Source organism: Glossina fuscipes, unplaced genomic scaffold (assembly GCF_014805625.2).
Source record: "Glossina fuscipes isolate IAEA_lab_2018 unplaced genomic scaffold, Yale_Gfus_2 3, whole genome shotgun sequence".
Taxonomy (NCBI): domain Eukaryota; kingdom Metazoa; phylum Arthropoda; class Insecta; order Diptera; family Glossinidae; genus Glossina; species Glossina fuscipes.
This window is the reverse complement of record NW_023998417.1, coordinates 10,773,309-10,797,210: the sequence shown is the minus strand read 5'-3', so window position 1 is coordinate 10,797,210 and position 23,902 is coordinate 10,773,309. Positions and strand designations below refer to the sequence as shown.

Genomic DNA, 23,902 nt, shown 5'->3' with positions numbered 1-23,902 from the left:
CTCTCTATTATTATTTTTTCCTTTTCCTATAATGGTTTAGAGCAGAAATTAGCTGAAATTGAAAGCAGATGCAAAGTTTCCGTTTTTTTTTTTTGCTAATACTTTTATTGTTTTATAATGTGAAGATTGGAATTCGTTGTCACCTTAGTTTTAAAATTAAATCAAACGCCTCTTACTTTGAGTATACCTAACGACGGACGATAAAGAACAAGTCGCTCATTTACCGGTTGAACTGGACGATAATTGTTCAGCAATGGTTGACCGTTCGGATCCATAATTTGGAAGAATTTGTTTAATTGATTTTGGGAAATCTGCAATGCGTCGCGGAATACAAACCATCTAACAGCTTCCGAACATGGCGGCGTGGTCAAAGAACCGGAATAACTAAAGAAAACTTTAGTATTTAAATTGCCCAACAATTGACGCATTGTAAATGGATTGTTTAATTGAGATGTTGATTCGTATTCCCTCACTTCCGGTAAATGATTGAAAATTTCATCTAGTCCCGGATAACTTACAGTAGGATTCTAAAAAGTACATTATACCCACTGAATTTTCTTAATCTTAACGAGTGAAAAAATTTTATACTTACGTTAACTCCTTCCAGGAATATACCCAATACCGCTAACCCATCCGGATTCATGGTAGCCTCTTCTACCGTCCCGTAACGTACATTTTTATGAACGATATGCATTTCGGCACTATAACGGCGACCATCAATCAAATGCTCGGCACCTTGGCTTGTCGGGGAACCCCAGTGAAAGTGCACATTGTCAGCTTCATAACGGTCGTTGAGCTTGGCTCCAGTTATAAAGGGTAATTGGCCATTTTCAGTGGGCGGAACTTGAAACTGCACTAAAATTGAAGAACGTCTTGAGATATACAATGCAAATTTATGATAATTCATTACAACTTACCAGTGTAGCCAATATTCATTAATGTCACATTGGTCAAAGGGACATCGTAGTTACCAAATTTCAAATTTAAATAGGGTACCCAAAGGCTCTACAAAGTATATAATAAATGTTTTATATATATATAAACAGTAATTGTCATTTACCCTCTCTGTTCTTAGAGCTATAGGTGATTGACGTCTCCCATTGCATTGTTCATAGTCATTGCCCCACGCTTCTGTATTTTCATACGACCAGGGAGGACTTCTATCCGCTCTCAGTTGAACGGCTTGGTTACTATCTTTAAAACAAAAAAAAAACAAGCAATGAATACGTAATAAAAGTTGGATTTGTCTGAAAGCTAGACTTTCTGCACTTGAAACTTATTAGCTAGGATTGGCGCAATATTCGAATTTAAGCTTTTTCTTCGACCCGTTTTCTTCTGTTTTTAAGAACTCGGACTACCAATGCCCTTATTTCTCTTACATTGGCCTTAGTGCGAAAAATTGTAATAGATTGCATAAGTTTGGTCGAATTATTGTAACGCTGAGAGGAAGTAATTTCCATCATTTTCAAGACCAAAAACTAGATAAGGGGCCAAATAATGTTCCACCGATAGTTATCAATATCACATTTTACAGTAATATAGCGAAAAAAGAGGTAAACTTTTTTATTGCGTTTGGTTTACCCTTAATATTCCCTTCCCAAAAAAAAAAAAAAAAAAAAAAAAAAATGGCCGAGGATAGGAATTTTTACTTCGTACAATTGCTTGCGACATCTTGCAGAAGCAGGCAGAAATCTAATATGAAATGCCCCCTTTATCACGCAATAGAATACACTCAGCACTGTCTTCCACGGGTCCTGTACAACTGCTTCCTTTCTTTATCTGTACATACTTTGGTGATTAAGCGAACTAATCTACGTGCTTTTTTTTCTTTTAAAATTTAAAATTTTTATTTATTAATTTTCATAGTAAATTAAATAATGTATAGAATACTGAGAAAAATTAAAAAAAAAAATTTTGTGAACAATTGCAGTCAATTGGTTGCTTGGTTGAAAGGTCAACAAAATACTTTTCATGCAAGCCATTGGAAGCGATCTCTTATAATTATAGACAAAAGCCTATTCGGTCAATCGGCCAGTTGTTCTTCGAAAGGAAAACTATGTGCGCTTTGAACATATTTAATTGACCAAAAATTGAAAACGTTAATGTTTCAAATTATAAAATGCGTAGACAGTATGCGAAGAAAGGATCGTAGGAAAATCACTTCTAACTTGTTGGAGAACATTGTACCTGGTCGGATCAGAAGGATGCGTCCGGTCCAAACGTTCATAATTATGGGCAAACCAGGGCATGACAACTTCTTATTCGAATTTGCAATGCTTTCCACGGCTTATATAACGTAAGACAACGACAAACTTTATTCGAATTTTTCATAAACATTTCCTTAAGGGAAATAACAATAGAAATAATTTAAAAAGAAATCAATTGAAAAACGAAATAAGCTTAAGTTTCAAAATGTTTGTAGATAGCGGTAACATAGGCTATCACCTCTTTACAGTCGGCCTGTTCAGTTTGACGCATAACGTTGATATTTACAATGGTATTTATTCCCAACGACTTAGTTAGTTCAAATGCCAAAGAAAAATTTCGTCTTTTATCGGCCGAAGTTAGATCATCATATGGGATCCGATCGGGTAGGTAAGAGTGTAAAATTGCACAAAACGCTAAGCCATCATCCCAGGACGAACCGAAATCGACAATAACAACACATTTGTAACCTATAGTCTTCTGCTGGCACCATTTTAACAAAGCAATACGATCACGACTATCATGTTTGGTCATCGTATTTAAGGAATCTTCACTAGCATCGTTTAGTAAGGATTTCATTGTAGTATTGCTTAAATTTCTTTTATATCTAGTGGGAGTAAGGGATAACTGGTGCCGTTCTCTCAATGGGTATCTAATAGGTATTTTAGGTTTAACCTGTATCGATGCCTTTCGTTCTAGTACCGGGCTTAGAACAGATAGTTTTTGCCGCTGCTGCGTTCGTATTTCTTCTTTATGTGTTTTATTCTCTAACATAGGCGCTTTTTTAGCTTCAGTCTTTAACTCCTGAAGGTCTGAATGGGTTTGCTGCCATCGCTCCATTTCCTTTTTACGCAAATCTTGTTCTCTATCAAATTGTTTTTGTATTTTTGGTTGTAGAGTCTTCAACTGTGTTCTGCCTTCGACTACGCGTTCATTTCGAATTTTTAATTGGGCTATTACCGATTGTTGCTGGCGTTTCCATTTGCTCAATGGGGTTTCAGTTGACTTTTGCAGTGATTTATCTAAACGCATAATACACTTATTATTAATGTCAGTTGTTCTTTTTGTTGCAGTAGGCGTTCCAATATGTCCTCTATCGTCTCGGTTAAAGCCGGGATTATAAAGCGGTACTTGCTTTTTAACCTGCTTATTGCTTTCTAGAACTTTGACTAAGTCCTTCACCGATAATCGAGGGGTTTGTTTAGAAGAAGACCCTAACTCGCTGCACTTAAATGCTATTTCCTGTTGTTGGGACGTACGTGAAATAAATTCATGTTTTCCAGATTGTTGTTGTTGCTCCTCTTTGTTCATTCTTAATTCAACAATTTGTTGTTCAAGCTTGTATATCTTCTCTTCCAAGTTTTTATTATCTAATACAATTTGTTCTTGTAATTCAACAATTTGCTGTTCAAGCTTGTTGATCTTCTCTTCCAATTTTTTATTATCTAATGCTAGTTGTTGTTGCATCCTTTCAGCTTCGGTCTTTAAATTATTTGCACAACGTACAGCGGTTAACAGATCAGCTTGATATTGTTTCGATTCTTCAGCCTCTTGCTTACGTAAAATTTGAACTTTATCCAATTTTCTCTCAGTTTCGCAAAGCTTACGTTTGGCATCACTTAACTCGTTTTGGGATTGACGCAACGGTACGTTCATTTGGGTAATGCTGGATTATTATTACCTTTATTCGCGCAAGATACTGAAATGGAGTCCTTCGTTGCTCTTTTCGATGATGTTTCACGTTGCCTTTGCCGTTTATTTTAGCTACTGAATCTTCTGCTCTTTAATATGGACCTATTGAGATGATTTTGCAGAATTCTTTTTCCTGCAATTTTTTCTTTTCGGTGCTAGAATTTAAATGATAATCAATCAGATTTATTTCACTTCTCGCAGATAACTCACAATGCGAAATATTTGCCAATTTTCTCCTTCTTTTGCTTTTTTTCCTTGAAAAAAATATTTTTCTCAATTGTCAAATATTAAATTATTTTTTTTGATTCAATTTGACGTCAAGAATTTTTGATTTTGACAAACAACTCAATGGTCAACAGAAGTTAAAAAACGTCAAGTGTAATAAAGTTTTCAATAAATCCGATTGCCTTAGGTGCTAGTGTTTTAAGACTTTAGCCTTAAAATTTACTTCTCAGAATAAATTAATGATAATAGTAATAAGTCATTTCTCCTAAAAACAAAGCGTTATATGGAAAGACATCGAAAGAGTGGTCTAATCCAAATTGCTTTCAATAGCGCTTGTTCTTGGGCCCAATTTTATCGAAATGACGATCTGTTGTAGATTGAGCAGAAAAATACATGGACAAACAAGTTTAAAATCATCTTCTGACACGTTCGGTCTAATACGATGTAATGGGCTTAATCCAAATGCTTCTGCAGAAGTAATGTAAAGAATAAAGATCAAGAAGAATAAGTTTGGAGACTAGTAAAAATATTCAGGGCAGAAAAAGCGAAAAAATTTTACCTCCTCATATTTATGCAGTGATAAAATTGTGTGGAATTGACCAAGCAGTTATTAGTAACTGCTACTCAATCTATTTGAAAATCTACCCAATTCACATTCAAATACGATTTTGATCATTTTGAGAATAGTCGTAAAACATATTATAGATTACGTGTTCGCATGTGTCGCCAAGTAGTCAAAGTATCTCGGCTAACAGCTCAATGGTCGTAAGTTCAAATGTCAGGTGCGGTAAAGTTTTCAATGAAGCCCGATAGCCCGATTGATATGCTTAGATGTGCTTAGATGTGCTTTAAAACTTTAGTTTTAAAATATTTTGTCTGGCTAATAGCAATAACAATAATAGAGTAACAATAATAGATTCGATATAAAATATGAAGCTATTTGAAAAGTATGTAGACACAGTAAAAACAGTAAATAAATCATAAGTAATAGGTTTACTGCACATGAACGCCGCATAACATAGCTTAAAAATGGGAATGGAGTTTACCGGTCTAGCTTAAAGCAGTCATAGGCATCAAGAAACCGTTGCTCTAGTAAGAAATGAACTGATTGATTATTTTAAATATAAATTAATTTTTGTTATATTGTTTTCATTAATATATCAATCAGCATAACATTTTTAATTTTTATTTATTCCTCTGCTAAATTCGTCCAATTTTTTTTTTTTTTTTTTTGCGATTTCATCTTTAGTTAATTTATACATCTATACCAAACTAGATTTTTTTTTTTTTTTTTTTAGAAATGCTTTTACTATAATTGTTATTTTATTAAAATTGTTGTTTTAAGTCACATTGTTCGATTTTTATTTAATATATTTATAGCACCACTTTATATTTAAAATGGTTTTATGCAAATTTTTTTTTTTTTTTCTATTTCCACAAGAAAAAAACAAAAAAGAAAAAAATTTTTTTTTGATATTTGAAAACTTATTTCAATTAAAGATCGAAAACTGATAAATTTATAACAAAGCAGATATATTTTAATTATTTAAAAGTGAAAGTATCAGGTTCATGAGTTAATTTTATTGATCCTTCTAATATATTATTATGAAAATTTATTTATATTATATATATATTTTTTTACTTATTTATTTATTTAACTTATTTTATTTTTCAACATTTGAATCTCTTCATAAAATTCCCGCTTACCACCAGTGCGCTGCGAAAATGAATGTAATGGGAATAAAAGGAAAACCTTTTTAATTAGTTCGTAAAGCACAACCATTGCAAAATTTGTCTCCGTTTAATATTTATTCGAAAATTTATTTCAATTTCCGTTTAAAGTTTAAATTTTAAAAGCCAATAACAGACTGATATACTGTTGCCGCACAAACTGTTATTTTATACCGTAAATATCTGTTGAGATAACGATTCATTTTCTACTCTTTTTTTTTTTTTTTTTTTGATTTTGCTGCTTACACCACCAACAGCCAGCATTTACGATCTAATGACAAACAATAACAAAAAACGTACATAATTCGTTTTCTCTGACAAACTCAAGCCAACAAAAACTATATATAACCGCAGCAACACTTTATATATATTACTTAACATATTCTTTTTTACTACACAACATATATATGAGTAATTTTTTTTTTTTTTCTTTTGTGCTATAAATCTTTCATACTTACTTAATTTATATCGAATATCACGTCAATAAAGGTAAAAATAGTAATAAAAAATAGAAATGAAAGGTTAGAAATTGTTTAAAACGAAACCAGCCTAAAATCATGCTTTGCTTTTTAGTCACATTTTACATTTATAAGCTGTTCTATACGAATTAGGAACACCCTAAAATGTATATATATATATATATATATATATATATTTGTTTTCTACCTACCTATCCGCAGTTTCCTTGTGAAGTCTCGCAGAAATTCAGAGAAAAAATCGGAAAATCCTCTAAAAATTTTAGAGCTAATCAAATAAAAATAAAACTTATTTGTATACATTCGATACTCCAGAATTTGATTAATCTTCCGGAAATCAAAATTCACAAAGTAAATCGATTCAAATTTCTTGTCCAATCTGATTGATCGGATTGAAATACTAATCAAGGGCCCTACTAAAGGACATAAAAAATCTGAATCACTTTAATTATGTTTAGTCTTTGCCCATTATTTGCATCTTATAGGAGCTTTTAAGTTTACAGAGAATATGTCGAAAATTGGCAGATATATTCTCAATAGTAGTCCCCAAAGTAAATTTGAGAAAAAGGGACTAATTTAAGTAGTAAAAGATTCGAAAACCCCCAAAAAAAAAAAAAAATGCAGAAAAACAGCAAATTTCAGTATAATTTCATAGACAATACATTGCTATGCCGCTCTGTTGCATAACTTCGTCGACAATCTGTTGCATACTCCTCTGCCGCTACTTCTTCCTATTACACCAATAATTCTATAAGATCCACGTGATCTTCTGCTTACTCTTATCACTTTTTTTTACTTCCCGTAATCGGTTGAAGACTTTAAACCCTACACTAGGATACAAGACACTTTAGGGTCTACCCTATTGCTACACCAATGAGTTCAGAATCATCCTCTGTTTGTTTTTTTATCTGATATCTTACCGCGTGGACTTGCGGCTGATCTGCAGATCCTAAGTTTTCGAGATTTTTGAATGAAATTCAATACGATTCACTATGCTTTTGCCCAACAACGAATCTTATCCGCACGAGTAGTCGAGTGGGTGAAAATCTCAAGTTCAGGTTCAAATCTCAAGTGCATAAAGGCATACAACTTACCGATTGGGCACGCCATTATATCTTTTTCTTGCCTGACCTCTCTGGAGGATGTAAGCATACACGAGAATCACTCTTTGCCGATATAGTTATAACAAAACATAAGCTGACATGATTTACTAAATTATTTAAATGTTTGAAGACTTTCTTCCAAACTTGTTGTTTGTTATAAGTGCATTTGGATTTTTCGGTTCTCTTAACGATTAATTCGTATTCATTATGTCTTTCTCTTCTTCTTAATTTCAAACTTTAAACTCATAAGCTTAGTTGAAGCGAGTAGGTAAGCATAAAGACCGTCATAATTAAACGCTTTTAGAATGTGATACTTAACTAATATAAAGTATGTTTAATATATATGTACATACTTGTTAAGAAATAAACAATTGAAAATTTACTATAACCGCTAACTAGTGACTATATATATATATGCATATATATATATAAATAAATTTCGTCAGAGACAAATTTCGTCAAACTACGTATGTGTTGCTAGGAGTTTAATAAAGATTTATTTTAAAATTTCATGTCTATTTTAAGTTACGCAACCGTCATCAACCGTATTAACAGCCGGTAAATGAATTATCTTAAATTAGATGCAATCGACTTTCAAGCCTTATTATAAACTTAAGATAAAGACGAGCATCAACATCAAAGAAGAAATGTATGTCGTTTCATTGGCACGTGGATATGTAGAAAAATTGATTTTTTTTTTTTTTTTTTTTATAGGCATCAACTTCAAGCAACTAAAGTCGGGATACCTTTTCTATTTAGGTCTACATGCAGTCTACATGTTTCTTGTGCTTACTTGGCAAGGAGGCGGACAATATAAGCAAAGAAAGCAAATGCTTTGAGAATGGGGCTCGTTTGTTCACCTTATTCCCGCAATCTTTAAAGTAATCCCAGTAATCTCTAACTGCAAAATTCTTCAAAAGGTGGTCTAATGTTGATATATATTGCAATTTTCTTTTAAGGTTGTATTTTTCGTGAGGACATTGAAAAAGTAATTCACTCATTTTAGATAGCGATAATATTTCTCTGCTCTGGCGGGTCTGTTTGAATTGATTTATTTGCAAAAAAAATTGCACTGCAGACTAATATTGTTTCAGGGTCGCTAAGATACTAATACGTAAAGATTGTATAGCGTATTTAGGTCAGAAGAATAGTGCGAATGACTTATCGATCGCCAGTCACTTTTAAAACATTGAAAAATCACTCAATGAAATGTAGTGACAAAAGTGGCGCTTCATTTATGACTAATTTTACGATAAAAGATAATATTAGTAAATTTTTTTGTAATCCCCTATAATTAATAAATTAATTGGAATTTCCATATGAGGCGCCATCATTTAATGCTTGCACTCGAAAGCAAGGAAACATATTAATTTTATTATTCGAAATTGGTTTGATCACCGAATCGTCAACTAAAGACTGAAATTAATCAACTTACTACTAAGACTATTAATGATTGTATATTTGCCGATACTGAGTTTCGACCTGAAATCATAAAAGACGAGTAATTTAGAAAAGTTTAAACTCGTTTTCTTCGCCATGCATGAGGCAACCGCTTGAGCAGCCGAATAGCTAAGAATCGTGACTATCAAGTCAATGTTCGTGTGTTGCAATCTCAGTGCGGAAGAGTTTTTGGTTGGACTTATAGTGAACGCTGCGACGGCCATGGGCGTAATCTTACCAAATGGGGTCATGGCCATTAGACTGCCACCACCATGCAATTTATTTCTTTCTTTTTCCTATCTTCTCCCGGGGGGGGGGACAACCCTTGGATGATTAGTCACACCAAAAAAACAAACAAAAACGGAGAAGATTCATGCATAAGCTTCAACTTTTTGAAGGGTCAATTTTAAGAAAAAAACTGTATACACCTATGACCACATCTTTAATATCCACTATCTTTATCCCAGAAAACAGGCGAGAAAGCGAAGTTTCGACATTCAATATGATCTACTTTGGGCGTGGCCGATTGAAATCAAAAATTCCTATCGTGGCGTTTGCTGCAGAGTGGGAGTAATAGACGAAAACCCCAAGTATTTTTTTTTTGCTTTTGGATGGAAAAAGAATCGATTCAGCTTTTGATGTATTAATCAGAAATGTCTATATACTTTACAAAAGGCCTCCGAAGCTTCTTCCCGTTTATTGCAAACGCTTTGGCAGGAGAAATCTATTCCCTGCCTTTTTCTCACGGGCAGAAAGACGAAGCGTAATCATATATCGACCTTAAAGTAAAAGTTAAATCCGGGGAAGAGCTTTCTACACCCGAAATAGGACTTATAGAATAAGATAAGTATCGAGTGTCTAAAGTTTCGACTTTTATCCGTTACAACAATTCTTTTTTATTGAATTTGCTGAAGCTATACGGGCCCTTATCTTTATTATTTATGAACTTACAAATTATTATTAGGGTTTTTTTTGTTCCTTTTTTAATATTCACTTAATTAGAGTATAAACCTATTTAGATTTACTGTTTATTTATGTATTTATTAGTACCACCAATATAATAAAAAAACAAAAAACACAATAATAACAATAGAAAGAAATTATGACATCTAAATTCTCAAAACTGAGAGGACAGATATTGTTTACCATGGGGTTTCTGTAGGATTACCAATGGATTTTTATGTAGATCGCAGAGTGGGACAAAAGTTATTCCAATTAATTTCGTTGTACTATTTATGTAAATTTTTGATTTTTTTTTTTCTTTTTTTGTTCCTTTAAATAGTAGTTGCGCAATATCTTCAGTTTCACTTATCTCTGATGAGTTTTGAACACCATTCAGCTAAGATAAATGTACGAAAGTTTTATAAAATATTGCTATTGCGAGTGACAGGAAGGACAACAAAAGCGAATCGAAATCAATGAAGACGGTAAGAGTTTATTATATGGAACATGGTAGAAAAAAATTATAAATATTTATAATACTGCGCATGCGCCCTTTAGGCCATAGCTTCACTAATATATTGAAATAACCTCGGGTTGCCCCTCATATAACTTGGATAACTTGGATTTATTAAACTGATCGTCCTTACACGGTTTGTCTGTAATCTGAGAGTTAGCGACAACGTTTCTCTGTTTTCGCTCTAAATGCGTCTTTGAAATGCTCTTTCTATGACTACTTAAAATTTACATTGTTCATCCGTAGCTATAAAATCTTTCAGCCACAAACACACACACAATTGCTGTTCCAATGATTATAATTTTCTAGGCCGAACTAGGAACCTTTTATCTTTTTATTTATAGCAAGCATATTCAAGTCTTCGTTCGCCGTTCTTTGCGCTACCGCAGGATTTCAGATCCTTTAATGACTTCTTGAATTTCCCTCATTCTTGAATACCGGAATTCGTCTGATAAGGGCAGCTGACTATTACTATGGCGGTGAATGATCATTTGAATAATCTTTGGTTCTTTCTGTACACATTATATACATATATGCATATATACATATTGGCTTATGACTTTGTAGTTGCTAATGATAAATTTAAATAATAATAGAAGATCAACTTTGAGCTAAGAAATAATTGAAGCTATTCTCCAATTCAGCATAATATTCATACCGTCTACATAAAAGTATGTGCATGGATAAGCAGTTTCGTAGCACTCATATCGTGTGGCGGTTAGACACAAGAGCAATGCGATCAAGTTTCCGTGATATATAAACAACTCGTTATATAGAACTTGCATAAGAGACGGAATTAAACTTTTCAATCAACTCATAGTAAAATATAAAATGATTGAAACTAAACGAAATAACTCGTCAAAGAATCGCCCCGTTAGTTATATATGTGCTTTTGATCGTCCTGATCGGTACCCATCTTATTGAATTCATCAAAAATTTCATCATCTGCCCGTCTTCCATGAAAAACCAGCCCCTATATTAAGCTTGTCAAAATTTCTATTATGACCATGCACGCGATGAGAAATTAAGTTTTTTTTAACTTTAAACCCCTATTGTCAGTAAATTAATCGGATTTTCCATATGAAATGCCGGCGCATAATTTCTATGCTAAACAGAAGAAAATATATTTATTTTGTTATTTAAAAAGAATGAAGTAATGAAGAAGGAGGTAATGAAAGATAAGATATTTCACGTGTACCAAAAGCTTTGATTTAATTAAACGCAAGTAAAACGAACTTGTGGTCTTCTTTTACAGACGGCAAACGTTGGTTTGCCAAACCTGAAACTACATCACATTTCATTGTACGGCATTGCTCTTTACTGCACATCATACACTGATGATAGAAATAGATAGACGTAGCAATGATTCGACATATTTGCAGAATAAGTTATGTGCGCATTTTCTTATTAAATCTTATTACAAATCCCCTTAAAATTGTATGAAACTATATTTAATTGATCTATTAGTAGTTCATTTGACCGATTTTTTCTACATAAATTATTTCCAATATAAGAAGAAAAAGAGTTTATTTCCCATGCATTTCATTTTTTTTTTTTTTTTTATTTATTTTCAGGATAATTAAACTATTAATGTCTGAAATTGATAAGAAAAGTAAATAAGTAGAAAAGAATAGGAAGATCAGAAACTATCTATATATTTTGTATATTTATTTACTTAAAAATGATTAACTTATTATTATTACTCCAATTGTTTTTTTTTTTTTTGTTTTTTTGTCAATTCAATCAAATTACTTAAGAGGTTATAAAGAAAACCCGTATTTTTTTGACATAAAAAGAAGACAATATAGTATTAAACCAAAAAAAAAATAAAAATATTTTTCAATTATTTCAAAATATATAATAATATCTTACAAAGATAAGGCTTGCATGTTTATAAAAATTCCAATTTGATTCATCATTTTTTCACTCCTTATTCCATCACAATTCCGAAGAAAAGTAAATGCGTTTATTATTGTGTCAGAAATCGCCAACGGCATGTGATATTAATTCAAAATTGTGTTCCTTACTCAAATGTTCCAAATCAATGATATCTTCCCGGAAATGTTCCTCAACGTGAGCGCAAAACGCATCGAACGAAATGCGCGAATCGTAGGTCTTCCCACACATAGGACATATTTTGTCTTGCTCGTCCGCCAATAGTTTTTCGTGTACTATATTAAGATGATTATTTCCTGCCTGATCTTGTGTTGATGTTTTACAAGAAGTTTTGTCTATCTCTCGATTTTGTTCTTTGCTGATGCCATAATTAGCAGCATAAGGTTTAAAGTCACTAAGACTTTCGTCGGTTTCCAAGCTCTTATCAGCCATTTCAGGTTTCTCTTCTATGCGTTTAGCGCACTCCGCACAAGGTCTTAAGGCTGAAATCACCAATTAATTTATTACACAAAAATTATAATCTCATACATATATATATATAGATGTACACCAATTACCAATTTTATTTTGCAAAAAATTATAAACAGAGCTTAACTCTTGTTGTTGTTTCATAGCCTCGCGACGCATTTCCTGTAGGCCTTCTATGCATTTTTTGGCTTCTAAATTAAAATCATGTTCACCACCATCAACATTGGGAACTTCAACGTTCAAATAACCAAAGCCTACGGATTCCTCCGGTGAAATATTAGCTGCTATTATCTGTTTCCCCTGTTGACCTATACAATTTTCGACTTCGTGAGCTTCGAGTGCTTCCTCTTCCAAACTGATATCTAACATTTCCATATCACTACTATCGGCAGTAATTAATTTATGACGCAGATTCGGGTTAGGTGAGTGCTGGGTAAAAGTTTTCGAACGTATTAAATTTTGTGTTGCCAAACCCGTTTGCATCGCCGTGGTCTCATCATTGCTTATGAGCACGGCATCTTGAGCTTTAAGTTTTGTAGTTGATTGTTCCTTTGTCATTTGCGAAAGGCGCGACCACAGTTTACGGTTTTCAGCCGATACCATGTTTATGTGAGCATTTAATTGTTCATTTTGACGTTGCAATTCGGACAATTGCAAACGTAACTGAAAATTTTCCGCCACCCCGCCGCCATTATAAGCCTGCAAATTGTTGCTATTTGGTTTATTAATTTGTGTTAAACGCTCCCTTAGCTGTTGATTATCATCTTCGACTTCCGCTAGCCTTTTCTGTTGGTACATACACCTTTCTTTCATAGTTTGCAAAGCCACACGTAAAGCGTATTGAGATGCCAAATTTTGGCCAGTTTCGCTGCTTGAACTCTTCTCCATTTTTTACAAAATTATTGAAGGAATTGCTAATATATTCTTATCTGAGCTTTTCCGAGCAATTAAATCATAATAAAGAAAATTTCGCTTAGAAAAAAAAAAACAAAAAACAATGAAAAGTAATCCAAAATCGATTAGCGTTTTTCAACGCAGAGAAAAGGAAAACTGACAATGTACCAGATTGCTTCCTTTGCTACTGTCAAATACATAGTACATAGGGTTTACAGACGACTTTTTAGAGTTTCAAGTGATGGGGCGTATATAGTTTCCCTGCATATGTTTTATATTTTTGTCTACTCATTTATACTTCGATTATATTTATTTAATTCGAATGTGTTTAAATTTTAATTTGAATGTTTTAATGTTATAATGCATAACAATTGTATGTTGACTACTTCACTGTGCAGTATACAGCACAGAGAATCATCTCTTATTGATTTGATGAATGTTAGAAGAAGAAGAAATGGTCAGGTGAATAAGTTTATTGCCGCTTTTAGTTAGTTAATCTATATGATTTAAAAACCTTTTTGTTGATAGAAAAATAAGTTTTTGTGTTTCTTTCGTAAAGAATGTATAATTTATAAATAATGAATACAAAAATTTCTCTTTACAACAAGAAATTCTTCCATTGCGATCGTAACGTATGCCACCTGAAATAGCAAAGCAATTTTTATTATGAAACATTTCTTGCTGTGACAGTGACAAGACACTATCAGCTGATAATGTTTTTAAAAATTTTAAATAATTTTTATAAATATAAAAGAAAATTTCTCAGTTTTCGCAATTATGGTATAAAAACAAATAATGAGGAAGTAAAATTGTTATTCTTCGGCACCGATAATTTTTCCTTACCAACACTTAAAATTTTACACAAGAATTGTAGGTAAGTAAGTTAATTTTACAACCAAGAAATGAAAAAATTAATTTTTGAGCATTTAGCGGACATGGAGACTTAGGGGTGGTGACTTCGTTTAAAAATCCTGCTAATTGTGTTAAAGAGTACGCCCAACAGCATAACCTGCCGTTATACAAATGGCCTGTTTCGCCTGGTGACTGCCAGCCTTACGATATAGGTGTAGTAGTTTCATTTGGCCATTTAATACCGACTTCAGTAATCCAAGCATTTCCTTTGTAAGTTCCAAATAATACGATTTTTAATATCTTCAATATATCTTTAATACACCTTGTTTTGTTACATTTTATGACGATGAGAATTCAATTTTGAATAAATCTTTGTATAGGGGCGTGATTAACGTGCATGCTAGCTTGCTACCAAGATGGCGGGGTGCAGCTCCAATTATTCATGCTATAATGAATGGTGATACGGAGACTGGCGTCAGCATTATGAGAATTGAACCCAAGCGCTTTGATGTGGGTGGTGTAAGTTCACTAATACAAATAAATTTCAAGCGAGCACAAAATTTAGTCTGAGCTTATTAGGTCTTTGCTCAATGCTGTGTTCCTATCAAACCGTACGTGCTCATGCCCGAATTGCATACACAACTGGCTGAAGAGGGTGCTAAATTATTAATGAACGTAATCAGAACTTATCCTCAAAGCTTCGAGAAAGTAGAGATGCAAAATGAGGATAAAGTGACTTATGGCAAGTACTGATCAACTTTCAATGAGCACAGGTTTGAGATAATTCAGTATTTTAGCTCCAAAAATTACCGATCGACTTACGGAAGCGAACTGGTTAAGGATGTCATCTTTGCAGTTATATAATCGATATCGTGCTTTGTATGGTTATAAAATGTTAAATACAAAATTTTTGGGAAAAAACGTAAACTTAGTAGATGTACGCCTTCCATCAAGTAATGCTACGGACGTAATATCCAACAACTTTCCAGATTATAAACAGCCTGGTAGTTTTGTTTTCTCTAAAGAACTAAAATGTTTATTGGTCTTGTGCGCTCAACGCACACATATCGAAGTTCATCAATTGCGTTTAGAAGGTAAAAAAACCATGACTGCTGCCGATTTTAACAATGGTTTTATTAAAAAACTAAACGGCGAGAATTTAACATTTACATGTAATAAAAGTTCAGTTTTTATATAAAGAAGAAGCATATAAATATCTTCCTTTGATATCCATGTAATTCTCTTAAGCTAAATCATTGGGTTTGACTTCTTTGGTAGTTGCAGGTTGTTGTGTAGTTTTTTGCAGTAAATTTTTGGTGAACCACATTGGTCTTAGTTTTGGCATTTCCACAATACGCTTACCATTTAGGAACTCCGCCGGCTGCTCTTTACGTTCACCTTCGTACAATACTATAACGTCTTTTTCAATGGGTTCCAGACCCAACTCTTCTTGTATCTTCTCTTGCATTTGTTTGGTTTCTTCGCGCACTTTATTATAGCAATTGGTGCATAATAAACCGGCCTCATAATCGTGCCCACAATGGTTACAAGTGCGTAAATGCGTTTTAACTTTAAGCAGTTTCCAGTTGTATTCCGGATAACCGAATTTACGATTCAAGCGTTTCTCAATTGTGCGTCGATGTTTTGGTACAGCCCATAAAAATCCATCCCCAAGCAAATCTTTAAAAGAATATGGCCTGTGTGATCTACTGTCATTATTGATAGTCCAATAACTAGGTTGAGCAGCAAAGCTTAAAGCTGAAAAACAATGTGAACATGATCTTCACAGTAAAGAAATGGAAACAATATTTTTTCGCTTAAAAAGCCAATTACCAGGCGGTGGCCCCCCTTGACGAAATATAAAGGGCAGTAATCTCTCCACATCATTAATTAAAGTTTCCAAATAAGTCAGCAATTTACGCGACATGTTTTCTTCTATATTTTCCTTATAACTTAGCACATTATAAAATCGCAGCTGTTTATGTTTTCGAGCCAGTAACTATTGTATATGTTGCATATAAACTTTTTCTCTTAATTTGCGTAGTTATAACCGATTTGGCGGCATTGTCTTGCTTAGCATCATATGGTTATTACGTCAAAAAAAATAGAATAAAATTCTTACAAAGTTCCTATTATTATTTAATAAATTTAAATACAATAATAAAATACTTCATAAAAACTTATGTAAAATATTGTGAATGAAAGTCGCGTAGAGATGAAAGAATTTGTCTAACCGCCAAAAATATTTATTGAAAAACTATACCAATAACGCATGGCAAGTTGTGAAGGTAATTAGATGGAATAATTGTTATGTTAATCTTAGCGATTCTGCACATAATGGATCTCAGGATGTATGAATAAAGCAGATATATTTGAAAAACCAGGTTCAACATGTTTAAAAAGTGAAAACTCACCATCTTCGGTGCACGTACAGATGTTTGCATGCAAACAGCTTTACTAACGAGAGTGTGCACGTGTGTGTGTGTGTGTGTGCGCGCCGGTAGAATAAAATTCACCACAGCGCAAAATAGTATCATGCGCTGCGCGCAGACGCTTTTACTTATATTTCAACTAAGTTTTATATTAAGCTGAGTTATCTGAGGATTTGAATATTTGCGTGGTTGGTTGGCTGGGGTAAGCTCTTCGGACACTTTCAGTCTGGAGTAGAAATCACTCTGCCCGAGGCATTGAAGCCAAACAGAAGCGTTTCGTTTTTTACACCGTCATCTTAAATAAGTGAAATTATAAATTTTATTAAATGTTTTTCATCTAATTTTCTTAATATACGTTATCATACGCTTGAACTCAGTGTCAAGTGTCAGTTACCGAAGAGAGTGAAACGAAAAGAAAGCGTGAATGCCTGATCTAAAGTTTAATTATTTAAAAGAGAAAATGAGATTTTAACGGTTTTATGTTAAAAAATTGTAAATTTTCCCTAACAATTTGCGTAAAAAGTTCAAGAATTAGAATAACAAATCAAGCCGTAAGACGTAACAGAGTAAAGTGTATTTTATTGCGAATGTTTAACCCTTATAAAAAGTGATTGTATGTGAATGATAGTATAGCATAGAAAAATTTTTACATTAATTTTCCGGATCGAATAATCACACTATATATATATTTATATATATATATATATGTATATATATATGTATATATATAAGTATAGGTAAGAAAAAAATGGCTTGTCTCGGTACTTCTGGTCGTCAAGGATTATTCGTGGCAGTCGGTACGCGTTGTTATCGTAATCAAAAATTTCTATGTCAACTGTTTCTGCAAAACAACGGCAATTGTAATAAGATAAGTAACCGACAATATGTTGTTGGTGACGACGATGGTGCGTTTAACGATGACGGTGCTATAACCATTTCAAAGTTGTTGTTGAATGGCAACAATACTTCCGCTTCCGCCTTATCGTATGGTTCAACATCAACACGTTATCCAGTGCAAAAACGTCATTTTCATTTATTAACAAATACCACTGTACCTGTAACTGCGGCTTGTTCTGCCAATAAGGATTACTCGATACTGATGGTAAGTGAATTGTTTAAAGAGCACTTATTTATATATTCACTGATATAACAAGTTGAAAAATATTAAATTTGAAAATGGATTTGACGATTTTCTAAAAATATGCGAATTTATAACTTTTTCCTTAAAAAAGACTAATCCGGGAAAAGCCGTTTAAAATTTAATCTTTGAAATACTTTTAATTTTATTTGTTATATCTGTTTTCCCCTTCGGTTTTCTTTGTTTTTTAAAAGTCCATACCTGGGATGGGTACTAATAGGAAAGAAAGAATTGCAAATTTGGTTTACTGTCCAACTGAGTCTAAATGATGGGAAGATAAAGTCTTATGAGGGATCCTAATACTTTCCTTTGCCTGGCTCTTTACTTGTACGATTAATTGCGTGTGTGATTGAGATCGAACAATATTCCCACAATATTCCTTCATTTAGTTAAATATATAGAGTTGAGGGTACAAGCGATTTCTTTATTCAACAAACGACAACGAAACTCTGTTAAAGGCTTCAAACCGACGATCAAGTACAGTAATAAAAGCACCTCCCACTCAAACTTATTACTTTTGAAACAAATCAAGATCAAAGTAAACCATTTTTCATGATCAGGATAAATGACAGTGAGCATGAGTTCTATCGAGTAAACGCACAAGTTTTTGTGTGAGTGTGTGATATGATGCGCCATCTCCGTTTTACGTTTAAAGAAGTGTTCGAACTGACTAAAATGCTTAGTGAATTCGGCAAACAGTATTGAGAGCTTCACCTAATGATACATAAGATCATAACGCAATAATCTCTTAATAAATTCTATAAGTAATGCATAGTGCCTTTGTTTCCAAGTGATTTAATAAGCTGCTCTGTATTAATCTTTGACTTGATCTAAGGTGGATTTTAGGTTTCTTGTAAATAGGATCTCCATGAATGCCTGAATTCCGTACTTTTTAAAAGACCTTTAATCGGAATATGTGTTAAACTTGGCTATGATATAAATCATATTTGTTTTCTGGGTTTCAATACACCCCACTACATGAACAGCTGTTGAAACATAATTTTTCAAATGTCAGCCTTGTTATCTGTGTCAAGAATTTACAAGATTTTACATTTGTCCGAATTACAATACGAATAATATGGCGAACACGGACAGACAGACAGAAAAGTGTTTTTAAATTGATTCAAAATTAATCGCCGATCAATAATTTATATATAAAAGGAAATCTCCACACATAAACGTAGCTAAAAGGACGTGAAATTTTGGAGCGCGCAATTTGTGATAAGTATTTTTGATTGTCGCGCAAGCAATGACGCATTTGACATAATTGATAAATTGTAGTATAGGTTTTTTAAAATCTTTACACATAACATATGTATGTGGAAAGAATATCGGTGACAGAAAAGTGTCAAGTTGAACTAAACGCCCTCAGATGTCAAATTAGTCATAGTCTTGGAGTCGCTTGTCTATAACGCATCAAATAAACTCAAAGATTTTTGGTATCAGTCTGTTTACATTTCTTGTTGGATACTTGAGCAAACTCAACGACTATTTTTGTTTCTTTTTTTTTTTTGTTTTTATTATTATAACATTTGTTATTATACGGGCGCCTATCTTTATACACTGAAGCGCTCACTTGCAGCTTTGCCTTTGTGTTTGGCTGCCCGTAAGTGAAGCAAGCTTTAGTTACCTTTGTTGATACCACAATTTTTTATGCATATGTACGTGGATGTGTTTGTCTTGCGGACATGCATGCATATTCGTATATTGTTTATAGTTTAACGGTAAATGAAAGTGAAATTAAATAAAATTTTCAGTAGTAGTGGTTGCTGTTGGTTTTACTGCGTTTTATGAAATTTATGCATCCATAGGCACTGAAAGCGGCAGCAATTACAATAACAAAAAAAAAAAAAAATAAAGAAAAAATTGTAAATAAAAGAACTTGGTTTGGTTGACAAAAAAAAAAAAGAAAAAGAAAATATATATATATGTACATGTATGTATATCTATATATATAAAAAATAAATAAAAATAAACATTAAAAAGCATTGAGCCGTTGCTTGCTTATGTTGCATTGTTAGTTGAATATCCAGTGCAACGAGACAATCAAAACTCACAACACTCTACCGTAAATCGAGAGTGTTTTCCGTTTTGCTTTACCGACATTTTCATATATATATATATATATATTTACGTCTTCACTCTAAAAATGGTGATGATTTGTTCCGTTTTGTCTCTCATGTCTGGTTGTTGTTTGGCTTTAGCCTAACGCTTACTTGTTTTACGCAATTATTCACTTTTGTTGTACTCACTATGTTGTCATTGGTTTGAAGCGACTCTATTACCTGTTTCGGTTTTGTTTATATTTTATATTTTTTACTTTATCTGCAAATTGACGCATACATACATAAACGACCATAAAAGTTATTTGTAATTTTTATCCCTGATTTCATTATATGCATTGTTATACTCTTGGATGTCAACTGTTTTTTCTACCGTCATTGTCATCGTTGTGGCATGACGTAATTTTGTTGATAATTTGTTTTTTATTCGATTCGATTGTCTTGCATAAAAATTTAGTTCAATAAGCTATAATCATCAATTTCAAGGGCATACTTATTAATTATCAGTCTTATCTAATTAATTATTATCGTAATAGGTCATCTGCCGTTTATCGCGCATATCGATACCGTTAACATTGATTTTTCAAAGGCATTTGTTTAATAGCTAACTCGAGCCAACATTATTTTATGGTTTTAATTTCATATATATATATATATATGTATAGTTAATTACAAAAAGCCAAGTTAGTCCTTCATAAAATCATTTAAACCAAAAATGATATATAGGTATGCTTATGAGAATAAAGCTAATACATTTATTAAAACGTAAAAAAAAACATCGTAGTCGAGGAAAACATAAAAATATCAATCCCATTACTGATACCCTATATCGTCATGTTTATGCGGATGAAAGTAACATTTAAACGGACTTGAAATAGATTCACTGTTTATTAAACCGTCTATTATCGACATACAAACATTTCTTGAACACTTTAACCTTATCTGTCTGTACATCCGTCTATTGTCTGTTTATTGTCAACCGATTGATGTCAAATTCTGAAGAGATTTTCATGAAATTTTATAGTGTATTTTGGTCCAAAGACCAATGCTTTTAAATCAGTTTCCCTCTAACGCTTCGTTTGAAAAAAGTTATATAGAAAAAAAGTTGCTATATGTAATAGTTTTTGACAAAAATCCACACAGATGTTACTGTGACATATAAAATAACTGTATTTTTATTTAGTTTGGATGCGATCATATTTTGCACCTATTTAGGTCTCGGAGGTGTAAGGTATAAAAATGCTACCAAAACTCGTAACTCTAGTGATATCGCGCTATTACTGCTATTACTACTACTACCGTGATTACAACTACTACGGCAAACTTTTACTAAAATATAAAAATAATTATTTCATCAAAACTCGCTTAAATTTAAGCATTAAGGGCAGATATGACAATTATATGGAATGCGTATGCACGTCGCATACTGATACATATCTTTATGGCTTCTTAGATCATTAAAGACTTTCTCAAAATGAAGATCAGGTATAAAAAATAAATAAAAATTAAATACCCTTTTGTTGTTACCGGGTTTCTGGCGTCAGTTTGATTGCTTTAACGTCATAACTTAAAAATGTTTAAAAATGGTTGTCTACCAACCACATTGCATGTTAAGTTTTGAAATTCATATTCATTAACCCATTCACTGCCATTTACGGGATAGCTGAAAACTGCCGACTACGAGATATCAACCAATAGTTTCCGCTACTAGTTGAAATTGATGAATAAAAACGTGGCATCCAAGACACGATGCTTTACATTTGGCTGGCAGTGAATGGGTTAATGTGTTATGTTCGTTTCATTTTGCGAGTGCTTTAATGTAATCTTTTCAGTTTGCTCTTCAAAAGCAATTGATTACAAAAGTGTATGAAAATCGTGTCATTCTAATAAGTATAGAACAAGAAATTTCTTTTATTCAAATCAAAAAACGAAAAAATATTTCTTTTTTTTTTTTTTTTACAAAATTTTTCTTTTCTTCTTTATTTTTTTTTTTTCATACAAATTGAGATAGAAACCCTCGGTATGCTGACCAAAAATACATAACAAAGCAAAAAAAAAAACAAAAAAAAATACTTTCACTTTCTTCTTCAGTTCAATAATTTGGGCAGAAATCGTTGAAGCACACACAAGAAATGAAAAAAAAAAAAAAAACTACAAGCAAAGCACCCGACAAGAGTAGCATCTTTTTGTGAATGTGTGTGAGCTTCAAAAACAAAAACAAAAACAAAATTGCCAAATGATTATATAATTTTCCCAATTCTATCGTTCGCAATTGCGTTATGAATTATTCATAAGAAAACAAAAACGCATTCGAAGATACTTGCACACACCTACCTCTCTCTCTCACCCTCTCTCTCGCACTTACCTTATACCTTATACATTACTGTAAGTATAATAGTTAAATATTTAAAATATTTTGTATATAAAAAATGAATGGTTTTTCCCGCTACACTGTTATCATTGTTATGCATAAACTATATTTCGCTTTTTGGATGAATATATTGAATATTTTGAGATTGTACATGGTATCTTAACCTTTTATCATATATGTAACTATGTCGTAGTTTGCATCGAATCTTGGGATACTCAAGCTATATATTGGCGGCAATTTTTATATTTGCATTATTCACGGATCTCAATGGATCCTTATGACTACTGAACATTACTTTCATTAAGCATTTCTAATCTTAACTTAATCGAGAATCGGTAGAAAGTACAAATTTCGATAAAATCTTCTTCCTCTTCTTCTAAATGAAACTTATGTGGCTTAGTATAGAATGTATTTTACGCATAATAGTGCAGGAAATGAAAGTAGTCCTTAAACAATTCCGGTAAGAAGATGGACGGTTTTCGAATTTTATACGGATTTGCATTAAAAAAAACTCGACTACGAATAAGATTAATAAGCTCTCATCGATCTTCATCAATTAGTAGCGATTAGTAAAAGAAGTTTCCGCGATGCCAGTAAGTATTGTGAGAAGGGAGATTTAAGAATCGGTAACCGGGGGACAGTGGGAGATTTCCAATTTTTCTAACATAGAAATTTCACATCTTTTCTCTGTACATTCCTGCTACGACATAATGTGGTAAAGAACAGTCCGAGGGACAGTGTTTTCGCCTATTTTGGAAATGCAGAAGATTACGTACCCTGATATGCCTACTTACTTAACTTAAGGCTAATAAGGTTAAAAGATTTCGAAAACTATGGGAAATAACTAATCTTTTCACTGTGCCTCGTTAAGCCTTGAATTCTTGATCTTGATTGAGCGACGTTATGCGGGGACCTTCGATTCAAAAATATCAACGATAGTTATGGCTAAAGTTCACTATCCTTCTTATTACCTTTTATGAATTGAAATAGTTTTTCAATTTTTTTTTATTAAAAATTCCTTTTAGAAATCGCATTGATAAGCGATCACCGCTTTCTCTTCAAGTCACTTTGTATTGTATTGGAAGGATTCGCCGAGATTTTAGCAACTATGCTTAGTGATCTTCTGTGTAAAGAATGTCTGCGTACACACACATATATGTGCGTATGCATTAAGGTATAAAACGTTCGAATTTTATCTACTATAACATTTTCACTTGTTCAACACTTGTTTACACTTGTTTTCGCATAAATTTAATGTTACGTCTCGGATAAGTGACTGTGCCTGTGTAAGTATGTTTTGAAGTACTTCAAAGAGAGAAAAAAAAAAAAAATAAATAAATTTATTTCCTTTAAATGGGAATTTGTTTCAATTTCTTCATCGGGTATTGGTTTTGTTTTGGACTTGCTGACCTAATTTCGTTTACAACGTACGTATAACGCTTTGTTGTAAAATCGAAACT

At 32.7% G+C, this 23,902-nt stretch overlaps 5 protein-coding genes across 6 annotated transcripts in view; 2 read left to right on the top strand and 3 right to left on the bottom strand.

Annotated features, from left to right (window-relative positions):
* Window positions 1-161: 161 nt before the first annotated feature.
* On the bottom strand, window positions 162-5,905 carry LOC119634539 (carbonic anhydrase 2). Its single transcript, XM_038028767.1, has 5 exons — window positions 5,830-5,905; window positions 1,061-1,194; window positions 918-1,005; window positions 593-855; window positions 162-527 (listed from the first exon to the last, which is right to left on the bottom strand). The coding sequence occupies exons 1-5, from the start codon at window positions 5,903-5,905 to the stop codon at window positions 162-164; spliced, it is 927 nt and encodes a 308-aa protein (XP_037884695.1).
* A 6,113-nt stretch (window positions 5,906-12,018) lies between these two features.
* LOC119634789 (protein spindle-F) lies at window positions 12,019-13,775 on the bottom strand. Its single transcript, XM_038029161.1, has 2 exons — window positions 12,782-13,775; window positions 12,019-12,706 (listed from the first exon to the last, which is right to left on the bottom strand). The coding sequence occupies exons 1-2, from the start codon at window positions 13,578-13,580 to the stop codon at window positions 12,306-12,308; spliced, it is 1,200 nt and encodes a 399-aa protein (XP_037885089.1). The 5' UTR covers window positions 13,581-13,775; the 3' UTR covers window positions 12,019-12,305.
* Window positions 13,776-14,158: 383 nt separating this feature from the next.
* LOC119634381 (methionyl-tRNA formyltransferase, mitochondrial) lies at window positions 14,159-15,649 on the top strand. Its single transcript, XM_038028484.1, has 5 exons — window positions 14,159-14,460; window positions 14,517-14,708; window positions 14,819-14,957; window positions 15,018-15,180; window positions 15,236-15,649. The coding sequence occupies exons 1-5, from the start codon at window positions 14,300-14,302 to the stop codon at window positions 15,634-15,636; spliced, it is 1,056 nt and encodes a 351-aa protein (XP_037884412.1). The 5' UTR covers window positions 14,159-14,299; the 3' UTR covers window positions 15,637-15,649.
* An 8-nt stretch (window positions 15,650-15,657) lies between these two features.
* Window positions 15,658-16,446, bottom strand: LOC119634382 (39S ribosomal protein L32, mitochondrial). The gene is made up of 2 exons (XM_038028485.1): window positions 16,272-16,446; window positions 15,658-16,196 (listed from the first exon to the last, which is right to left on the bottom strand). The coding sequence occupies exons 1-2, from the start codon at window positions 16,363-16,365 to the stop codon at window positions 15,682-15,684; spliced, it is 609 nt and encodes a 202-aa protein (XP_037884413.1). The 5' UTR covers window positions 16,366-16,446; the 3' UTR covers window positions 15,658-15,681.
* A 121-nt stretch (window positions 16,447-16,567) lies between these two features.
* The window catches only part of LOC119634380 (decaprenyl-diphosphate synthase subunit 1), a 37,899-nt gene continuing 30,564 nt past the window's right edge, over window positions 16,568-23,902 (top strand). The window contains exons 1-2 of one of the 2 annotated variants that reach the window (XM_038028481.1): window positions 16,568-16,726; window positions 17,608-17,972. In XM_038028481.1, the coding sequence (XP_037884409.1) occupies window positions 16,711-16,726; window positions 17,608-17,972 (381 nt within the window). In that variant the 5' untranslated portion in view covers window positions 16,568-16,710. Of the gene's footprint in view, window positions 17,973-23,902 lie in introns of both variants that reach the window. The other variant, XM_038028482.1, reaches the window with a different exon arrangement.

Bases quoted from the DNA above. Each gene is read 5' to 3' on its own strand.
- LOC119634381 (XM_038028484.1), top strand. From the start codon at position 14,300: ATGTTTTTAAAAATTTTAAATAATTTTTATAAATATAAAAGAAAATTT. The intron at 14,461-14,516 runs GTAAGTAAGTTA...TTGAGCATTTAG, and splicing joins ATTTTACACAAGAATTGTAG to CGGACATGGAGACTTAGGGG. The intron at 14,709-14,818 runs GTAAGTTCCAAA...ATCTTTGTATAG, and splicing joins GTAATCCAAGCATTTCCTTT to GGGCGTGATTAACGTGCATG.
- LOC119634789 (XM_038029161.1), bottom strand. From the start codon at position 13,580: ATGGAGAAGAGTTCAAGCAGCGAAACTGGCCAAAATTTGGCATCTCAA. The intron at 12,707-12,781 runs GTAATTGGTGTA...TGGTGATTTCAG, and splicing joins TTTTTTGCAAAATAAAATTG to CCTTAAGACCTTGTGCGGAG.
- LOC119634539 (XM_038028767.1), bottom strand. From the start codon at position 5,905: ATGGTTGTGCTTTACGAACTAATTAAAAAGGTTTTCCTTTTATTCCCA. The intron at 1,195-5,829 runs GTAAGCGGGAAT...TTTGTTTTAAAG, and splicing joins ATTTTCGCAGCGCACTGGTG to ATAGTAACCAAGCCGTTCAA. The intron at 856-917 runs GTAAGTTGTAAT...CTTCAATTTTAG, and splicing joins AATGAATATTGGCTACACTG to TGCAGTTTCAAGTTCCGCCC.
- LOC119634382 (XM_038028485.1), bottom strand. From the start codon at position 16,365: ATGTCGCGTAAATTGCTGACTTATTTGGAAACTTTAATTAATGATGTG. The intron at 16,197-16,271 runs GTAATTGGCTTT...ATTGTTTTTCAG, and splicing joins TCAAGGGGGGCCACCGCCTG to CTTTAAGCTTTGCTGCTCAA.